Source organism: Cannabis sativa, chromosome X, assembly GCF_029168945.1.
Source record: "Cannabis sativa cultivar Pink pepper isolate KNU-18-1 chromosome X, ASM2916894v1, whole genome shotgun sequence".
Taxonomy (NCBI): Eukaryota; Viridiplantae; Streptophyta; class Magnoliopsida; order Rosales; family Cannabaceae; genus Cannabis; species Cannabis sativa.
The window spans coordinates 14,385,074-14,401,889 of NC_083610.1; the positions used below are offsets into that span (position 1 = coordinate 14,385,074).

The following is a 16,816-nucleotide window of genomic DNA, read 5'->3' on the forward strand; positions in this document are numbered from 1 at the left end:
CTTAAAACTGACCATTTTGAAACATCGGTTTGGTCAGTTTAAACCACCTAAACCGAACTTCTTTTTTTTAAAAAAAAAAAATATAATCCAATTTATTCTATAAACACATTATTATACATTTCACAACTATAAACATACAAATTAATTGTTTAAAAACTAATTATCTTATTTTTTTAACTTTAATATTAATAAAATAATAATATATTATTAGTAACTACAATACGTAAAACAAAACAAAAAACTTAATAAATTAATATATATATGTATAGCGGTCAGTTTCGATCGATTTATTACCAAAAAAAAAAAACCGACTATTCAATGGCAGTTTTTTCAGTTTTCGGTCTGTCGGTTTCGGTTCCAACAGTGTTCGGTAGGTCGGTTTGAACAATTTTTTTAGTTTTCTAGATTTTATGCTCACCCCTACATGAAATTACTTCAAGGATACAAACCAAAAGGCAACATACCTCCCAATGCAGTATGCAAATTGAAAAAGAGCCTATATGGCGTAAAGCAATCATCACGACAATGGTATGCCAAACTCAGCACTACCTTGCTCCAACAACAGTTCATCCAGTCCAAGAATGACCATTCTCTTTTTATCAGAGAAAATAATAATGTCTTCTTAGCAATATTAACATACGTTGATGACATAATAGTTGAAACAAATGACACTGCAGCTCTAAATCACTTCATCAACAACCTTGACTTCCAATTCAAACTTAAAAATGTTGAACCACTTCATTTCTTCTTAGGCCTCAAAATAACCATGGTATATCTGTCACTCAACATCCATTCACTATCCAATTACTCTAGGAATTAGGGAACCTTGGCTCAAAACCTGTCTTCACCCCATGGAACCCAATATCAAAATTGACAATGACACAAGTCCTCTACTTGACAACCCCACTCAATATCAAAGCCTCATTGGGAAGCTTCTCTACCTCACCATCACTCGACCTAACATATCATTTGCTATCAATAAATTAAGCCAGTACCTACAAGCACCTCGTGCCCCTCACCTCATAGCAACCAACTGTGTCATCCAATATTTCAAAGGAACCCCTGGACAAGGCTTGTTCTTCTACAAAACTGCTCCCACACTGGGGATCATGCTTGGACACACGAAGGTTCATCTTAGGTTACTGCATTTTCCTTGGAAAGTCTGTAATCTCTTGGAAATCTAAGAAACAACAAACAATATCTCGCTCCTCTGCAGAAGCAGAATACCAACCAACTGCTCCTTTGACCATTCTTGCCGTCAACACTCCATTTGTCATTTTGCCAAACAACTATCTACTTCCATCAAATATTCATTTGGATTAGACAAATTACTTTTTTTTTGGTGATCTTTAGTCCTTACAATTGCGTGCCTTCAATCTTGATGGATACATTCTTGGCACCATCCCTGCACTGCACCTCCAAATCTTCTTACGAGTAATGTTCAGAACCCACACTACTACAAACTGCACTTTTAGTATTAATTTTAAACTTATACTTGTTACTTTTACGGTACTAAATTAAGTACACAACGGAAAATTTTCATATTATCTAATTATCATCGTACCATAGCCCCTAGGATCTCCATATGTTTGCACATTAAATCAAAACAATAAACACAATAAGTTTAGATTATACCTCTTGAAGTCTATGAGGGTATCCTCTAAACTTCTCATAAGTTGTATCCCTTAATTCAGTTGATGAGGAATATGCAATTTGAACTCACGCTAGTATCTTCCAAATCGATCCACCACACAAGGAATAGTGTGAGCTATGAGGATAAAGTGTATAACATTTATTCTCAACACATGAGCAAGAACAATTAAGATAAAAATAGTTTCATTTTTCTCTCTACAAATTTCAAAATATACTTTAAAAAAAAATGTACTGATTTCTCAAATTAAGTTTCTATTTATAGTAGTTAAATCCCTTTAATTAAATCATTGTTTAAATAAATAAATATTTATAACCGAATTTGATTATTGATATTTATGAGAAAATCTCTCATATTCTCAACAACCTTGACATATTTATAATCACTTAACAAATTAAATATTTACATAATTGAATTAATTAAATAACAATAACAATAATAATAATAAAGAAGCCTTTTATGGCGAATGGTTCCAATTCCAAGTATATAAACGAGAAAACAATTTCAAAATTTCATTGGAAAGAATATTAGTATTAGCGGCCATAAAGTTTGCCCAAATAAAGAGAGACCATCATAGCACAAAAAGTTAAGTTGGGTTGTCTACTGCAATGGAATAACATTTCAATTTGTTTAATTAGAAAGGGAAAAGAAAATTTCATCAATTTGAACATGGAATGGTTCATTGCGTAAATACATTTCAATTATTATTATTATTATTATTATTATTATTATTATTATTTTCCATACATAACTCCAAATGAAAGCATTCACACATAGTTTTTGATTGTTGATCCCAACCATTGTAACAATCATCGAAAACACAGTCAAGAACTAAAAGATCTCATTCCATCATTAACAAACAAGTTGGCATCCAAAAAGCATTTACATACTTATTATTATTAACACTACATATATGTAATCTTTTTGGTCATAGACATTGTCACTTATACTTATTATGACTACAAATGAAAACAAAAACAAAACTGAAAATATTCTGGACCAATTTACTTACACATGTATCTACAACTTAAAGAGCTACAAAGTACAGCAGCCAAAATATTCAAGAGATTAGTAGAGAATTAATCACCTGAATTTTTCAGCAGATACCAAACATGTCGGTGTTGACCGAGATAAAGATGATCAAACAACTTGAGCAGCCAAAAGGTTTCTCAGCTGAAGCAAATGTTCATCATTTGAAATATGTAGAGAGAGGCGTAGATTAGTTAGCATAGACTCCTGTTCCCAACTTAAGGGGCCAGAGGCATATAGTGCCAAAACTGTTGACTTGTAGGCTTCAAGCTCCAAGTTATGGATGTCAACTCCTAGTTTGCTTCCAAGACATGGAAGAACTGTGTTCCTTTTACTGTACAATGAGGGCAATGAAGATGACTCAGCGTCCGAATCAGGAAAATTCTTTTCGTTAAGCTTGAGTGAGCTTCCTCTTGTGGAGTTAGCAGACTCGTTCAAACTACAACTAGCAACCGAGCACTCGTTACTATCTTCAGTAGATTGAACAGAACAATGTAACCAGTTGTTTGTTTCTTGTTCCGGTTTGGTGGTGTTATCTAATCTTATTTGGTGAAAAGTATACAAAGAATGGTTGTTTACCAAAGGGCTATTGCATACTCCTGCAACTGGTTTGGATGTTCTTTTCCTAATGTTTTTTCCCAACATTTGGTTCTTGGAGACTGGTTCATGAAGAGGATCAAAGGCATTTGTTCTCTTCTTAAGGCTTCTTCGTACATATTCATTTTTTGTGCAAGTTTTTGATTCACAAACTGCCTGAACTGGATCACTGCAAACCAAGCTCCAACACTGGTTTGAAATAGTTTGTTGTGGAGAATGGCTAGCTTCCTGTCCATGGTTTTGAACCTGTAAAACACATATGCTAAGACATAAGAAAACTCCATTGACATAGACAAACAATCATACAAAACATTATGATACTAGACCGATTATTACTAAACTTCAAAGAAAGACAAAATAGCTGAAAATAACTAAACTAATAGTTGAAAAAGTTGAAAAAGAAAATCTCCAAGGTCAAATTGTCAAAAGAATACAGAAGACAAAAAAGAAAAAAACTAAATGTGCCCTTACTTTGACAAGCAGTGACCACTTCTTCTCATGCCAAAGTTTATGAGTTCTTAAACAAGACACATTGAATTCCTTGAGTTGAATGAACCCATAAAACTTAATAACCAAACGACCCTTTCTCAATACTTTGGCTACCTTTCCAACCCTCCAACACTGTGTATCAAACACCTCAGCTATATCACCAGCCACCCATCTTTTCTTCTCCCGATCATGTTGTGGAGGTTGAGGCCTCATGTTCTTCTCCTGCACCCTTTCCACAACCAATTTTCCTCGACAATCCATAAGAAACTTGTACCTGATCGTGTAATCATTGCCATCTACACCAATTACCCTGCCAGGATACCATGGACCGTAAGGACCCATCTGTTCTCTCATCACCTCCACTGAACTCCCTTCTTTGAACTCCATTTCCAGACTCTTCTTAAGGTCAACCTGAAAAATCCAATAGAAATTAACAATGAAAAAAGAAAGTTATGGGGATTTGAAAACTACCCAAGATTACATTGTTGTCCTGAATCTGAAATAAATACAGAATTAAGCAAAAGAAAATAAATTAATTTTATAAGGAAAACGAAAACATTTGATCTGGTAGTTTGATGTACTAAAAACTTTGTTCAATCTCCGAGTAATCGATATTTTGGAAGCTAAAGCAACCATCAGAAAGAGTAATCAGAACCCAAAACAAGTCAGTGTGAAATATCAATTGGCCAAAACAATCCATCTCATCATGATTCATGACCAGTAAACAAATAAAATAACAGACCAAATTAGCATTTAGTCCCTGAAAATAAAAAATTGTACCAAAAACCAAAACTTAGATTTAGCATCATTAAAAGTGGTCAAATCCAGTACCATTACATATGCAACTCAAGAAAAGCTCTCCCTTTTACATTGCAATAGAAACAAAATTAAGAACTTGGGTATTAAGAAAAAAAAAAAAAAAGAAGACCCAGAAAACGGAGGAGGGGATTTAATGTTGGAAAATGAATGAGACTGACCTGGGACTGAGGATTGAAAAAACGAACAACACGTGTTTGAGCTTATGTTGAGCTCAAAACCACATCTTTGTGGAATGAATGGCGTCCCTTAAGCCTTTAATTTCTTTTTTTTTTTTCTTTTGTTCTTCTAATTTAATTGATTAGAAAGGTTGAGTGCGATGAGAACAAACCAAACCCAACCAAAAGAAGAAAAGAAAAAACGTTTCAAAAGCTTTGGCATACGTAATGAGGACAATACGCTATTTTGATTTTGGAATTGTTTGCCTTAATTGGACCGTTAATATGGTTCCTTCCTTTGTAATTACCTGCGTATCCTTTGTGTGTCGTTTTTAATCATTCTAATCACACTTTTACTACTACACTACTCGTCTCTGCGTTTCAATGACAGGTGACAATCTCCAACTTCCCCTTATTATTATTAAAATTAATAATAATTATTATTGACAGAGTTTGATGAATTATACGAACATGTTGTATAATAACATGAAGAAACGTTTCAATGGAATTCATTCATGTTATAAATGTATAAAAATACTGAATGAGATGAGGTGGAGAATAATAATAATAATAATATAAGAAGGAACATAACGTGACAAGACAATAATCCTCGATCCAAAACTTCCCAAAAAAAAGGGCAGACACATTTATTTGTGTGGTGTTATGATTTGATTTTATGATTGTTTGTGCTAAAAAAAAAGGTTCTTCCTCGTATCACTTCAAATGAAGAAAGCGCGCTTTTGTGACTCATCAGCGTCTTTGCTCTAATGTTCACTTTTCCAAGCATTCCCGCACCCGCAGCCATGATGTTTTACACTATTTTTTTTTTTTTTTTTTGACTAAAAATCAAAAGTTTTGGTATCGTTTAGTAACACTTTTATTTTTTAATTTTTTAATCACAAAATAAAATTTTTATTTTTAAAATTTTTGCTTTTGAAAAAGAAAAATGCATTCTGTAACCACTTTTATTTTTCAATTTTAAAAACAGAAAACACAAGTGTGTTCTGTAAAGTTCATTTTTATTTTCATTTTTTGATTTTATTTACGTCGGATCTAAATTCGGGGTCGAATTTAGGTTCAAGTCAGAGGCCGGGTTCAGCGCCAGGACCGTAAGGGGATTTGGGTCCAGGTCATGATCGAAGTCCAAGATATTGATTAAGAAAAAAAAAGTGTTTACAAAAATATTGAAAGTGATTTTTTTTTTTTTTTTTTGTTTTTAAAATTTTGATTCTCAATTAAAAAATTAAAAAGTAAAAACAGTTTTATAGAACATATTTTTGTAAAATATTTTCACTTTTTCAATTTTAAAAACACAAATCTGATTAAAAAGTGTTACCAAACGCACCTTTAATAATTAATAATTTCGTTCAAAATAATAGAACGTACTTCAGCAGAACAATCCTCCAACTGAAGCACACAATCTGTAGAGAAATAAGAGTCTCTTGCCAAGCAATGAGTCAACTTGTTTGCAGATCGTTTAACAAAACATAACTCAATATAAGGAAAAGCTAAAAGTAAATTACGGACATCTTGAACAAGTAGACCAAATTGGGATGCCATAGAAAAATTACTTTGGATAGCTTGGACACAGACCAAACTATCTGTTTCTAAAGTAACGTGGTCCCACAGGTGATATGCAATCCAACTTAAAGCTTCTTTGATGCCTATTATTTCCGCAATTTCAGGTTGAACACGAACAATCTTCCCTTTAGTGAAAGCTTCTAGCATATTACCATGATGATCACGAACTACGCAACCCATACCAAACCCACCCTTTTGATCAAACAAAGCCCCGTCAACATTAACTTTGATCTTATGTAACATAAGTACATTCCAATACTCAGAATGTCGCCCCCCTTCATTCAAAGGAGACAAAGAAAGACCATTTCTACCTTGAGCACATTTATACTGAACAAGCATGTTTTTTGCTGATGCAACAATATTTGATGCAGCCCAACTCACCACAGCCGCTTCCTCCATCTCACTAACACGTCCCCTACCGAATAATAATAGAAGTCAGCTGCTAAATGTTGCAGAGCCACCCCCAACATCCACCGAGCTGCGATTCCAAGCAGCAGTAGCAACCTCACACCCCACCAAGGCCTAATGCACAGTTTCTGCAGCAACATTGCACAAAGGACAAGCAGCATTAACAGGGACATGATGTTTTTGAAGCTAAAAACACGTTGGAAGGACACTCGATGTAGCTCTCCATAAAAAGTTACTGACCTTTGGAGGAACATTCAACGACCATAAAGTCTTCCAAAAACATGTATTGCCATCCACACTCCAAGCTCCTTTTGTTTCTTGCAAGAACTTATAAATAGAGGAATATGGTAAGGCATTTAAGATAAGAGAAAATCCAAGTTGGCTTACAAATTTGTCTTTACAAAAATGTCACTAGGGGCAAACCATTAAGCCATTTTCCTAAAACAAAGAACACAAGATTATTCATGGGGGGTTGGTGAGCTCGAGAAAGACCGTCTACACATAGCTCGAGAAAACTAATTAATTTTTAATTTTGTTTTTATAAAAAAAATATATATATATTTAAAGTTTTAAAAATTTAAGGAAAATAAATATAAAGTTTAAAAATATTAAATTTGAATATACTCCTAATACTAAAAATAACAATAAAAAATAATAATGTTATAAATAATATATTAATATTTTTATACATATTTAAATTAATTTAAAATTAGTATAAGTTTAATTAACATAAAACAAATAATATATATATATATTTTTAAATTAATTTAAAATAAATAATATTAATATTTATATATATTTATAAATTTATGGTTAAATACCATTTTAGACCATGTGTTTTGTAAAAATTAGCGATTGGACCTTCTGTTTTGTTAAATGACAAAATAAACCCTGTATTTTCTAAAATAGTATAAATAGGACATTGAGCTTAATTTTCAACATTTTTTTTTAGTATAATCAACTTGAAGACAATTCCTAACAAGAACATATACAGAAAATATAAATAGTTTGTTATAATATTTTTAGATCAGATTATTTTATTTTGACAAAAATCAGTTCATGATCCTATTTGTACCATTTTAAAAAATACAAGATGCATTTTGTTATTTAACAAAACGATCTATTTTTTTTTTTTTTTTTTGATGAAATTTCAACTTCATTAAATCAACTTTCTGAGTACAAAATGTCTAGAATAGAAACTGGAGCATTAGACTCAGAAATAAGACGACCAGAGAGAGACAGTGACATTCTAGCAACAGCATGTGCTAGACGGTTTGCTGATCGTTTAACAAAACGAATTTTAACAAAAGGCAAAGAAAGCAAAAGTGAAATGCAGTCTTGAACTAAATTCCCAAACACAGAAGAGAGAGGTGAGCGGCACCGGATAGCTTGGATGGAAACTAAGCTATCTGACTCCAACTCAACATGTTGCCATCCTTGTCGTTTGATCCAGCTTAGAGCCTCCTTGATTCCCATGACTTCCACAACCTCAGGGGCGAAAGCTCCATTAAAACAATGAGCTTGAGCAACAATAAGAGAACCAGTGTCATTCCTTGCAACCATACCATAGCCATACTGGTTATCGCTAGTGAAAAGTGCAGCATCAACGTTGATCTTGATTGTATTTATATCAGGTTTAGTCCAAAGCTCAGTTCCGTCATCACAATTACCAGAGTAAAATAATACTTACCCTAAATTTAACCCTACTGACACGGTTATTAAAATATTTTATTAAACTAACCAAAAAAAAATCGTTAAATAACTTCATTTTATATATTAAAACATAAAACTTCTTTATATTAAAGAGTTGGAAACTATTATATTAGACGTTTGACTACAACATAACAACATTATATAATATATATATATATATATAGTTTTTTTTTTTTGAAAAGACATTATATATAGTTCATTAGATTCAATAAAGCTAACTATTCCATTTTCAATAGTTTTCATCTTCATGTTTTCTTTCAACGTAAACTGACAAAAGCGCTCAAAATGTAAATAATCATTAGTTAGGGTAATATATAATATTAATCTTTTAAAAAAATTACTTTTAATTCAAAATGGAATTAGAAAGTCCCTTCAACTTTCATTGGCCCTTTTTGTTTGTTTGAATAGGCTTTCATTGGCTTTTTGTGGACCCACATATTCAAATTTTTATAATAAATCAAACTATGTCTCAAACAACCTGCCAAGAGCCAACCCATCTTAATAATATTGCTAATAGTAATTTATTCTTTCCGTACACTTCCAATGGCTATGGATCTAAATGGATTAAAATATCATGATCAAAGTTTAACGAACAAAAAGCAGCCATAACTGACTATTTTGTTTGGAGGTGGAAACTGGAATTTTTAATTTTCTTTTACAAAGCCACAACTTAATAATGACAGATAATCAAGAATGAAATAATATTTTAAAAACTATGTAAGTTGAGAAAATTGCCTTCATTAACTCATTCTCAGCTCATTGAAGATTCTGATGTACTTACAAACTTTTCTTTTCTAATGGAAAAAATAAATGATTATAATTAATCTAGCATCAATATTATCACAGACCCCAAATTTGCAGAACCAAATGCAGGTGTAAAATGTAATGCAGCATATCAAATCAAATAATAGAATGAAAAATCAAATCCTGGTGAATCAAAATGTACTCCAAAGAGTCACAAATCAGAGTATCAAGCATCTACAACCTTGTGAATCTTGGGGTCCTTCAAACCATCGATCCCATAAAACGTTTATAGGCCCATTTGTTCTGTGAAATCAAAACAGGTTTATTAATAGCAACACAAACTTGGAAAGAGAGAAGATGAGTTTTGAACCTTACGTTGGAGTTAAAGGATCTGATATGGTTTCTATATGAGACAGCAACCTGAGGAACAATAACAAAACAAAGCATGTTAAGTCAAAACAAGGTGAAAATAGACTTTAAAGGGATGTTCTTGGTCAACAAGAGTTAATCAATCCCCGTTCTGCCTTTTCAAATCTAAATGCAGATAACAAAACAATGGCTTGACTATTTGTCTTTAAGCTTAGTAGCATGAGAAGCCATAGCTCGTACGTACTCTGCGCAAATCATTGAGGCATTTTCAGTTCTCTCCAGCTCTTCCAACTCTTCCTGAACATCAGAAGAATCAGGATCAAAAGACCGAACTAAAAAAACAGACTTGTAATGGAGTATGGAAAACTATGTTTTTATGCACCATGTAAACAATAAACCATGGGGAAAAGGAAGATATGAACAAGACTGTTATTAATTCGCTGATCCAACTCCCTTACACAAAAACCTAACATAGTTACAATTTCACTAAAGTTGTAGCTTTTTAAAAAGGTTAGAAGATCTCAAACAATCAAGCTTTTTGAGGTTAAAGTGTACATTGCAGATTGTTAGAGTGTCGTATTAATAATGTGTGGAAACTTAAAACCATTTATAAGATCATGGGTTACTTCACTCATTACCAATTATTCTTAAAATAGAACCCCATACTTCTTATTATCCTTACTCTACTTTCTAATCCACGCGAGCCAAACGAGATATAAGATTATGGGCTACTCCAAACCCCATACTTCTAATCATATACCTCGCTCTATTGTACTTTCTAAACCTCACTTCCACATTCTTACACAGATAAATAAGGGCTGCAATTTCATGAGACTTGAACTCTGCACTCCAAAGCAATTTTTTTACACCTTAAGTTGGGGTAAGCTAATTGGGAGCTAAATAAAATCTGTATTCTTACACAAAATGCAATAAAAACTTGAATGCAGTGACTTGTTTGAAACCTCAATTTAGCCACCATTTAGACTCGTATTAGCTTTTCTCCCAAGCTATCCAACTGCAATAAGATATTCAGCTCCAGCTCTCACACAAATTGTCCTTAGAAGTTTAACTCTCTAGTTGAGCCATTTAAAAGGATAAACTAACTAATTCTTAACAACATATTGTAGTGAAATTGTGAAAATGCAGCTTTAAACAAATCTAATAAATTCTTAGCAAGATAAAATTAAGTACCATTCTGTGTTTGGTATGTCAAACCTCAAACCTTGGGTTATTTAGAAAAAGAAATGTATAGCACAATTTAGGCAATACTCCCATTTTCTGTCATTCTCAAAATACACAAACAAGTAGCTTTTTTGTGTAGGAACCAAAAAATATGAACAACTCTTCTATCAATTTTTATATATTTTTTACCAAAAAAACAAACAAATGGAAAGTCTCAAAAGGAGGAAAAAATGGGATTCTTTTCTTTTTTCCAAGAACCCAACTTTCCAGGGAACCAAACAAAAGAAAATGGAGTGAAAAGAAAAAGGAAAAAACCTCTAAGCATTTGAGCTCTTGTTCAAGACACCTAAGCTCAGCAAGAATCCTGTGTTTTCCTCTATTATCATTGGGTCCTCCACCACCTCCTACTCCTCCTCCTCCTTCAAGTCGTTGTTCTTCCGAAGAAGACGCCGTTTCGGACTCCATCAAACTCCGGGAACTGCAAATGGAGCTCCACCACGAAGACCAATAACTCTCATTTCATCTCAACTCCACCCATGTTTCTGGGTTTCATCAAAATTTCACCCTTTTCAATCTTAAGCCTACAGATCTGGTACACTACACGCGCTCTTTCTCTCTTTCTCTCTCTCTCTGGCTGAGTTTTTCGAGATATTATATAAAAATTCCCTCAAAACTTTGATTTTCTTTTTTATTATTGTTCGGGGAAAAAGAGAAGAAAATACTCAGAAGAAAAGGGCAGACTTTTCTTTTCTTTTCTTTTCTTTTCTTTCCTTCCTTAACTTTCCATGCTTGGTTGGTTTGGTTTCTTAGTTTTGTTTATTCATAGAATAAAAACTGCTTTTTCTTCTTTCCTTCATCCCGTGATAACGAATCAACGACAGCAATATTTGTTACTAAGAAAACCCTATAATTACACACCAAACACTACTCTATTATTATTTATTTATTTATTTATTAACAACTTTGTTACTTATTTATATTATTCAACAGGATAATATTACTTGAGTTAAAAAAAAATAATTATTAATATAATTAACTAGACCGAATTATGCTATTATATTTTAAAATACTATGTGAGTAGTCATCATAGCTGAAATTAGTGTTATAAGTTGCATGTGGACTTGTATTTATCTATACTTTTTAAAAAATTAGCTCATGTCATGCTAAAAAAAAAAAAATAAAAAAAATATAGGTTGTGTCGTATCGTGTTAACATTTTTATAAGATAGGCTCAACACGGTTAGTAAACCCGACATTTTTGTGTCATGCTCGAATTCGTGTCGTGGTTTGCTCGTACTGACCTGTATTTCTTAAACAGGCGAGCCTATTTTTGTATCTGGACTTAAATTTGTGTTTTACTTTTTCATATATTTTTTTTACAATTACTAAGTATATGTATATATCAAAACTTTAGCTATATTTATATAACTTTTGAATAATATTTTACACATAATTAAATAAAAAATTATTAACACTATTAAAATTTAAATATTTACTTATAAATACTCAAATTTTTATATCACACCCTATAAATAAATTAATATATAATCTTAATTTTTTATATTTTCATAATTTTAATTATAAAATTATAATATTCAGTATTATATTTAAGTTTTATTATTATTTTAACTTATTTATAATCGATAAATTCATATTTTATTATTAATAATAAATTATAAAAAAAAATTAATATGTCGTGTCATACTTTTTGAGCTTGTCGTGTATCGTGCTTAAGGACATATTTTTTGTGTCGTGTCGTGTCCAAGCCTGTATTTTTTCGTGTCTAGTCATGCTCGTGCCTTTCGAGCTCGTATTAATTTCGTGTTGTGTCAAAAAACCCGACCTATATTTACAGCACTAGTTGGAATAAATGTGAACTTGCAATATGAGCATTAGTGTTGTTACTAGGGGGGAAAATCTGAAATCCAATCTAACTGACCCGAACCAATCCGTTATCTCAAATTTTGTCCACCTGACGTGGCATGTCCACACAAGGTAAGACAGAGTACACGTGGAATACAACCTTGCCCATAGCAGGACAAAGTCTCCTTACAAGGCATGGTAGAATCATCAAGCAACAAGCGAGAGGAGTTAAGCAAGCCGCCAAGAAGTTGCACAACAATGTCTAGCCAACCAAAAAGAGTATATACGCCGGCTAGGATGAGCTTATATGGCCGACCAGGGTTTGAGCACAAGCTGGCTAGCCAAAGGTGACTTTTCAACCAAGGAGGGGCCCGTTCGACTAAGAAAACCTAACCTCTACAAGGAAAAATTGTACAAAGATTGGCCAACACATGCAAAGGATGGCCAACATTTGCTAGAGCTGGCAGGAACATGACCTGCCAGGCCCTAGCAAGAACATGACCCGCCAGCCCCTAGTAGGAGCATAGCCGACCAAACCCCAACCTACAGGCATTGTGTGGCTGGCCAGCCTACACCTGGCAGGTGCATGGTCGACCAACTTTTACCTAGCAGGCCTTTGGTGTGCAGCCTTAATCCGTGGACAGCAAGTTAAGTAGCAAATTGGACCTTGATAGCCCACAAAAATAGGGAGAAAATATCATCATCTTCCCTATTTTCAAGGGATAATTTAGTCATTTAAAGTTTATTATTTAATTATGTAAATATAGCTTTATTTACCTATTTTCAAAGAATATTAGGGATGTAAGCTCTACTATATAAAGAGCATTAGCCTAACCCTAATTCTCTAAGTCTCAAGCCCTAAGTGCTAAGTCTCTAGCTCTCTAAGCTATCAACTCTAAAGTCTGAAACCCTAATTATCTCTTCTCCGTCTCTTCTACATGCCCCAAGGCTCTCTCTCTCTCTCTCTCTCTCTCTCTCTCTCTCTCTCTCTCTCTCTCTCTCTCTCTCTCTCTCTCTCTCTCTCTCTCTCTCTCTCTCTCTCTCTCTCTCTCTCTCTCTCTCTCTCTCTCTCTCTCTCTCTCTCTCTCTCTCTCTCTCTTGAGATATGCCTACTTGATTCATATATTGTAACCTTAAGAGAGCGACTACAGATTCCACAACACTTGAGTAGTATTATCTCTAGTATTAATACAACTGAAAGGGGAGTAAGTCATTACCCGCTAACTCATGGGGTCGAACCTCTGTAAAGTCTTGTGTCTTATTTATTTTTTTATTCTTATTGGGTAACATATGGCAAGTATCAGTAATAAATACGACTGCGTTGTCAGTTGGTCGAATCTGAGGTCAATAGTTTGGTGCTTTCATTGAGAGCGAGTTGTCAATTTGTTTGATCAAACACTATTCTTAACACAAGGAGAACTGTTATGAAAAATTGTGTACGCAAGTATACGCAATCATAACAAGTAATAAAGTGATAAATCGAGTATCGTCTCCACAGGGATTGAAAATTGGAAATTGATTTATAGAACTAATTACTCACAAATTGGTTTCAACAAAAAAAATAAAATAAAATAAAGTGATTAAAATATGTAAAAAAAAAATTAACAAACACAAACTATGAATAAAACAAACTAGAACTATTAAAGTGACCTAAAAAATGTAAAATTGATATAATGGAGCAAATGAGTATTGTTGCAAATTAATGATGTCAACTAGGAATTTAAAATCTCATAATCCTTTTTCCAAAGTATTTATGATTTGATTCTCTAATTAATTAACATATTCCTATGCCCAATTAATTTTAAGAATACCAATTTAAGCACAATTCCTTCAAGTCATACAAGGTAAATAACACATTCTTATGCTATTTACAAATCACACTTTTCCAAGTTGATATTCATGCATCATTCAAGCAATTCCACTAACCTTATTTTTTCCAAAATTAAGATTAGCTAGTACCTACTAATGGTGATCAAGCAAAAGTAAGCAATTGCACAATAAACACTCTTGAATGAACAAAACCAATTCACTAAACATAGCAACAAAATACCAAATCACAATTTAAATCAACAAAATAATTCTAGCAAAAGAAAAATTAACTCATAATGAATTGTGCAAAAATTACAAAATTTAAAAGAAAAGAAAGATAGAAATAAAACCCATTTAGAGCTTGTCACAAGACTCGAAGTTTCTTCTCCAAATTGCTCTTCTTCTTCCTCTTGATTTTTGCCAATCTCAAAATTAAAACCCTAAATAAATTCTCTCTCTCTCTCTCTCTCTCTCTCTCTCTCTCTCTCTCTCTCTCTCTCTCTCTCTCTCTCTCTCTCTCTCTCTTTTTCTTTTTCTTTTTCTTCATTTTTCTTCTTTGCTGTCGACGTCCTTGGAGCAGCACCAAAAACCCAGCTGCCTTTTTCTCTTCTTCCAGTCACGCCTACTGCCCCTTTCTCATTCACATATATGCATTTATATCATATATCACAATTATCTTCACAACCATTTTCACCTAAGCCCAATTACAAAAGAAAACAAAGAATCATGTTCAGCCCAATTTTCTCTCATATATAATACATGCCTTTATTTCATTTTTTTTCTTTTTCAATTAAAAAAATATTTGTCCAATAAAAATGATAATTTTGGGCCTTTATGAATCTATAACCATTATACACACTAGTGGGCTTTAATAAGTACATTGACTTTTATGAAACACCTTTCATAATTTTTTTTAAAATTTTGATAACTAGCCCAAAATATACAATTAAGCTCTTACAAAAATAAACAATATTGAGAATAATATTTTTAAAATGGGAAACTAAATAAAATTGATAAAATATTACAAAAATTAACCAAAACTAATTTATAAAAACTAAAACTAATATTTATGCAAAACTAAATAAAACCAAATAAAAGTCACTAAAATAAACTAAAAATACTTGAGAACAAAGCTAATTTAATGCTCAAAAAGATATAAATAACTCTATTTTCATAGAGTTATCAAGAACTCCAGCTATAACTTCTACCTCATCGAGTCTTCCTCAAGACCCTATGGCTACAAATCTTAATGTTCGTATTCCAATCACAACGGGAATGTCCACGAACCCGATGGATGTGACCAACCTTGCCATCTCAGCAAGCATCACAAACATGGCCACCGCGACTGGTCACGAGGACACTACCAACCCAGTTGGTCTTAATGGCCAACCTCTGCCGCCCACGGAGGACCCTCCACTAGCACCTCATACTAAACGAATGGCCAACATGGAGCAACCCCCAAGCGCCATGATGGGATCTGGTCCCCAGTATTATGTTGGAGAGACGGGGCTAATAATTGGTGAGGTAGCCATTGGCGAGCCTCATATAGACTTGGGACAAGATCTCGAGTTATCCAGATTTAGAGAGGTTGTCTGTCAAGTTGGCCAAACTGAAGAACCACACGTTGTTGGCTACGATACATTCGCACAACAAAGACGCAAATTTTTAATATGAATGGATGACCAAGAGTACATTCTCCGATCTCACTAGGCAGAATTAAACTGCCGTAATAGAGAAGCTAGTGACCTGATAAGACGGCTCAATGAAAGAACTACCAAAAGAGGTCAGGATCTTATCAGAGATCCTCTCCAAGGGAGACTAATCGATAGATAAAGGAGGATCTACAGACAGACAGTCCAACCAGGTTCCTCTGGAACCAGGACAAACTTTCCCCAACCCGAAGGAGGACAAGTCTTGCCATGAAGATCTGGTGGCGAGAACAACCAAAATTTGGCAACTAGAGGCCTGGGGGCTGGACAGGGATTACTGGTATAATAACACCCCCGCTTGGCCAACCTTTGGCCAGCCAGCACCTTAGAGGTGCACCTCTGGCTGGCTAATAGGGTGAACCCCCATCCCAGAGCATTCAGGGCGAGTAACCCAAAGGCTAATCTTTAACCAGTGAGGCCCAAGAATAGGAGGAAACACCCAAGACAACAAAAACTTAAGAAGTGAACACTTTAGATAGTTGGATCCACCTAACTCCAGCAATTGGTGTGATCTACCCCCTTTCAACGCACAGGCGGCACCAGCCAATCAATGAAGAACGGGCAGTCAAGCCCTATCCAGCATAGGGCTAGCCTGCCAAAGCCAGCTGCCAGGCTTAGGGCTGGCCAGCCTTGAACATACCCTCTCCCAGGGTATGGCTGGCCAGGCTCTAGCCAGTCCAGGGCTACATCCCAACTAAG

General features: G+C 33.9%; 2 protein-coding genes across 3 annotated transcripts; both read right to left on the minus strand.

Moving 5' to 3' along the window:
- Positions 1 to 2,478: 2,478 nt before the first annotated feature.
- On the minus strand, positions 2,479 to 4,993 carry LOC133028920 (uncharacterized). 2 transcript variants are annotated; one of them, XM_061105526.1, is made up of 3 exons: positions 4,744 to 4,993; positions 3,749 to 4,177; positions 2,479 to 3,523 (listed from the first exon to the last, which is right to left on the minus strand). In XM_061105526.1, the coding sequence occupies exons 2-3, from the start codon at positions 4,151 to 4,153 to the stop codon at positions 2,792 to 2,794; spliced, it is 1,137 nt and encodes a 378-aa protein (XP_060961509.1). In that variant the 5' UTR covers positions 4,154 to 4,177; positions 4,744 to 4,993; the 3' UTR covers positions 2,479 to 2,791. The 2 variants fall into 2 exon arrangements, with proteins under 2 accessions (XP_060961509.1, XP_060961508.1); XM_061105525.1 differs by having other exon boundaries at positions 4,598 to 4,745.
- A 4,171-nt stretch (positions 4,994 to 9,164) lies between these two features.
- On the minus strand, positions 9,165 to 11,665 carry LOC133031809 (guanine nucleotide-binding protein subunit gamma 1-like). The gene is made up of 4 exons (XM_061105502.1): positions 11,053 to 11,665; positions 9,800 to 9,852; positions 9,562 to 9,606; positions 9,165 to 9,489 (listed from the first exon to the last, which is right to left on the minus strand). Exons 1-4 carry the CDS (start codon positions 11,200 to 11,202, stop codon positions 9,405 to 9,407), a joined length of 333 nt encoding a protein of 110 aa, XP_060961485.1. The 5' UTR covers positions 11,203 to 11,665; the 3' UTR covers positions 9,165 to 9,404.
- Positions 11,666 to 16,816: the final 5,151 nt, after the last annotated feature.

What these genes read in the sequence shown, in the direction of transcription:
- LOC133028920 (XM_061105525.1), bottom strand. An exon ending in AGTGGTCACTGCTTGTCAAA is followed by an intron (nt 3,524 to 3,748) that starts GTAAGGGCACAT and finishes TGTGTTTTACAG; the next exon opens with GTTCAAAACCATGGACAGGA.
- LOC133031809 (XM_061105502.1), bottom strand. Translation starts at nt 11,202, where the DNA reads ATGGAGTCCGAAACGGCGTCTTCTTCGGAAGAACAACGACTTGAAGGA. An exon ending in GCCTCAATGATTTGCGCAGA is followed by an intron (nt 9,607 to 9,799) that starts GTACGTACGAGC and finishes ATTGTTCCTCAG; the next exon opens with GTTGCTGTCTCATATAGAAA. An exon ending in TCAGATCCTTTAACTCCAAC is followed by an intron (nt 9,490 to 9,561) that starts GTAAGGTTCAAA and finishes TTGATTTCACAG; the next exon opens with AACAAATGGGCCTATAAACG.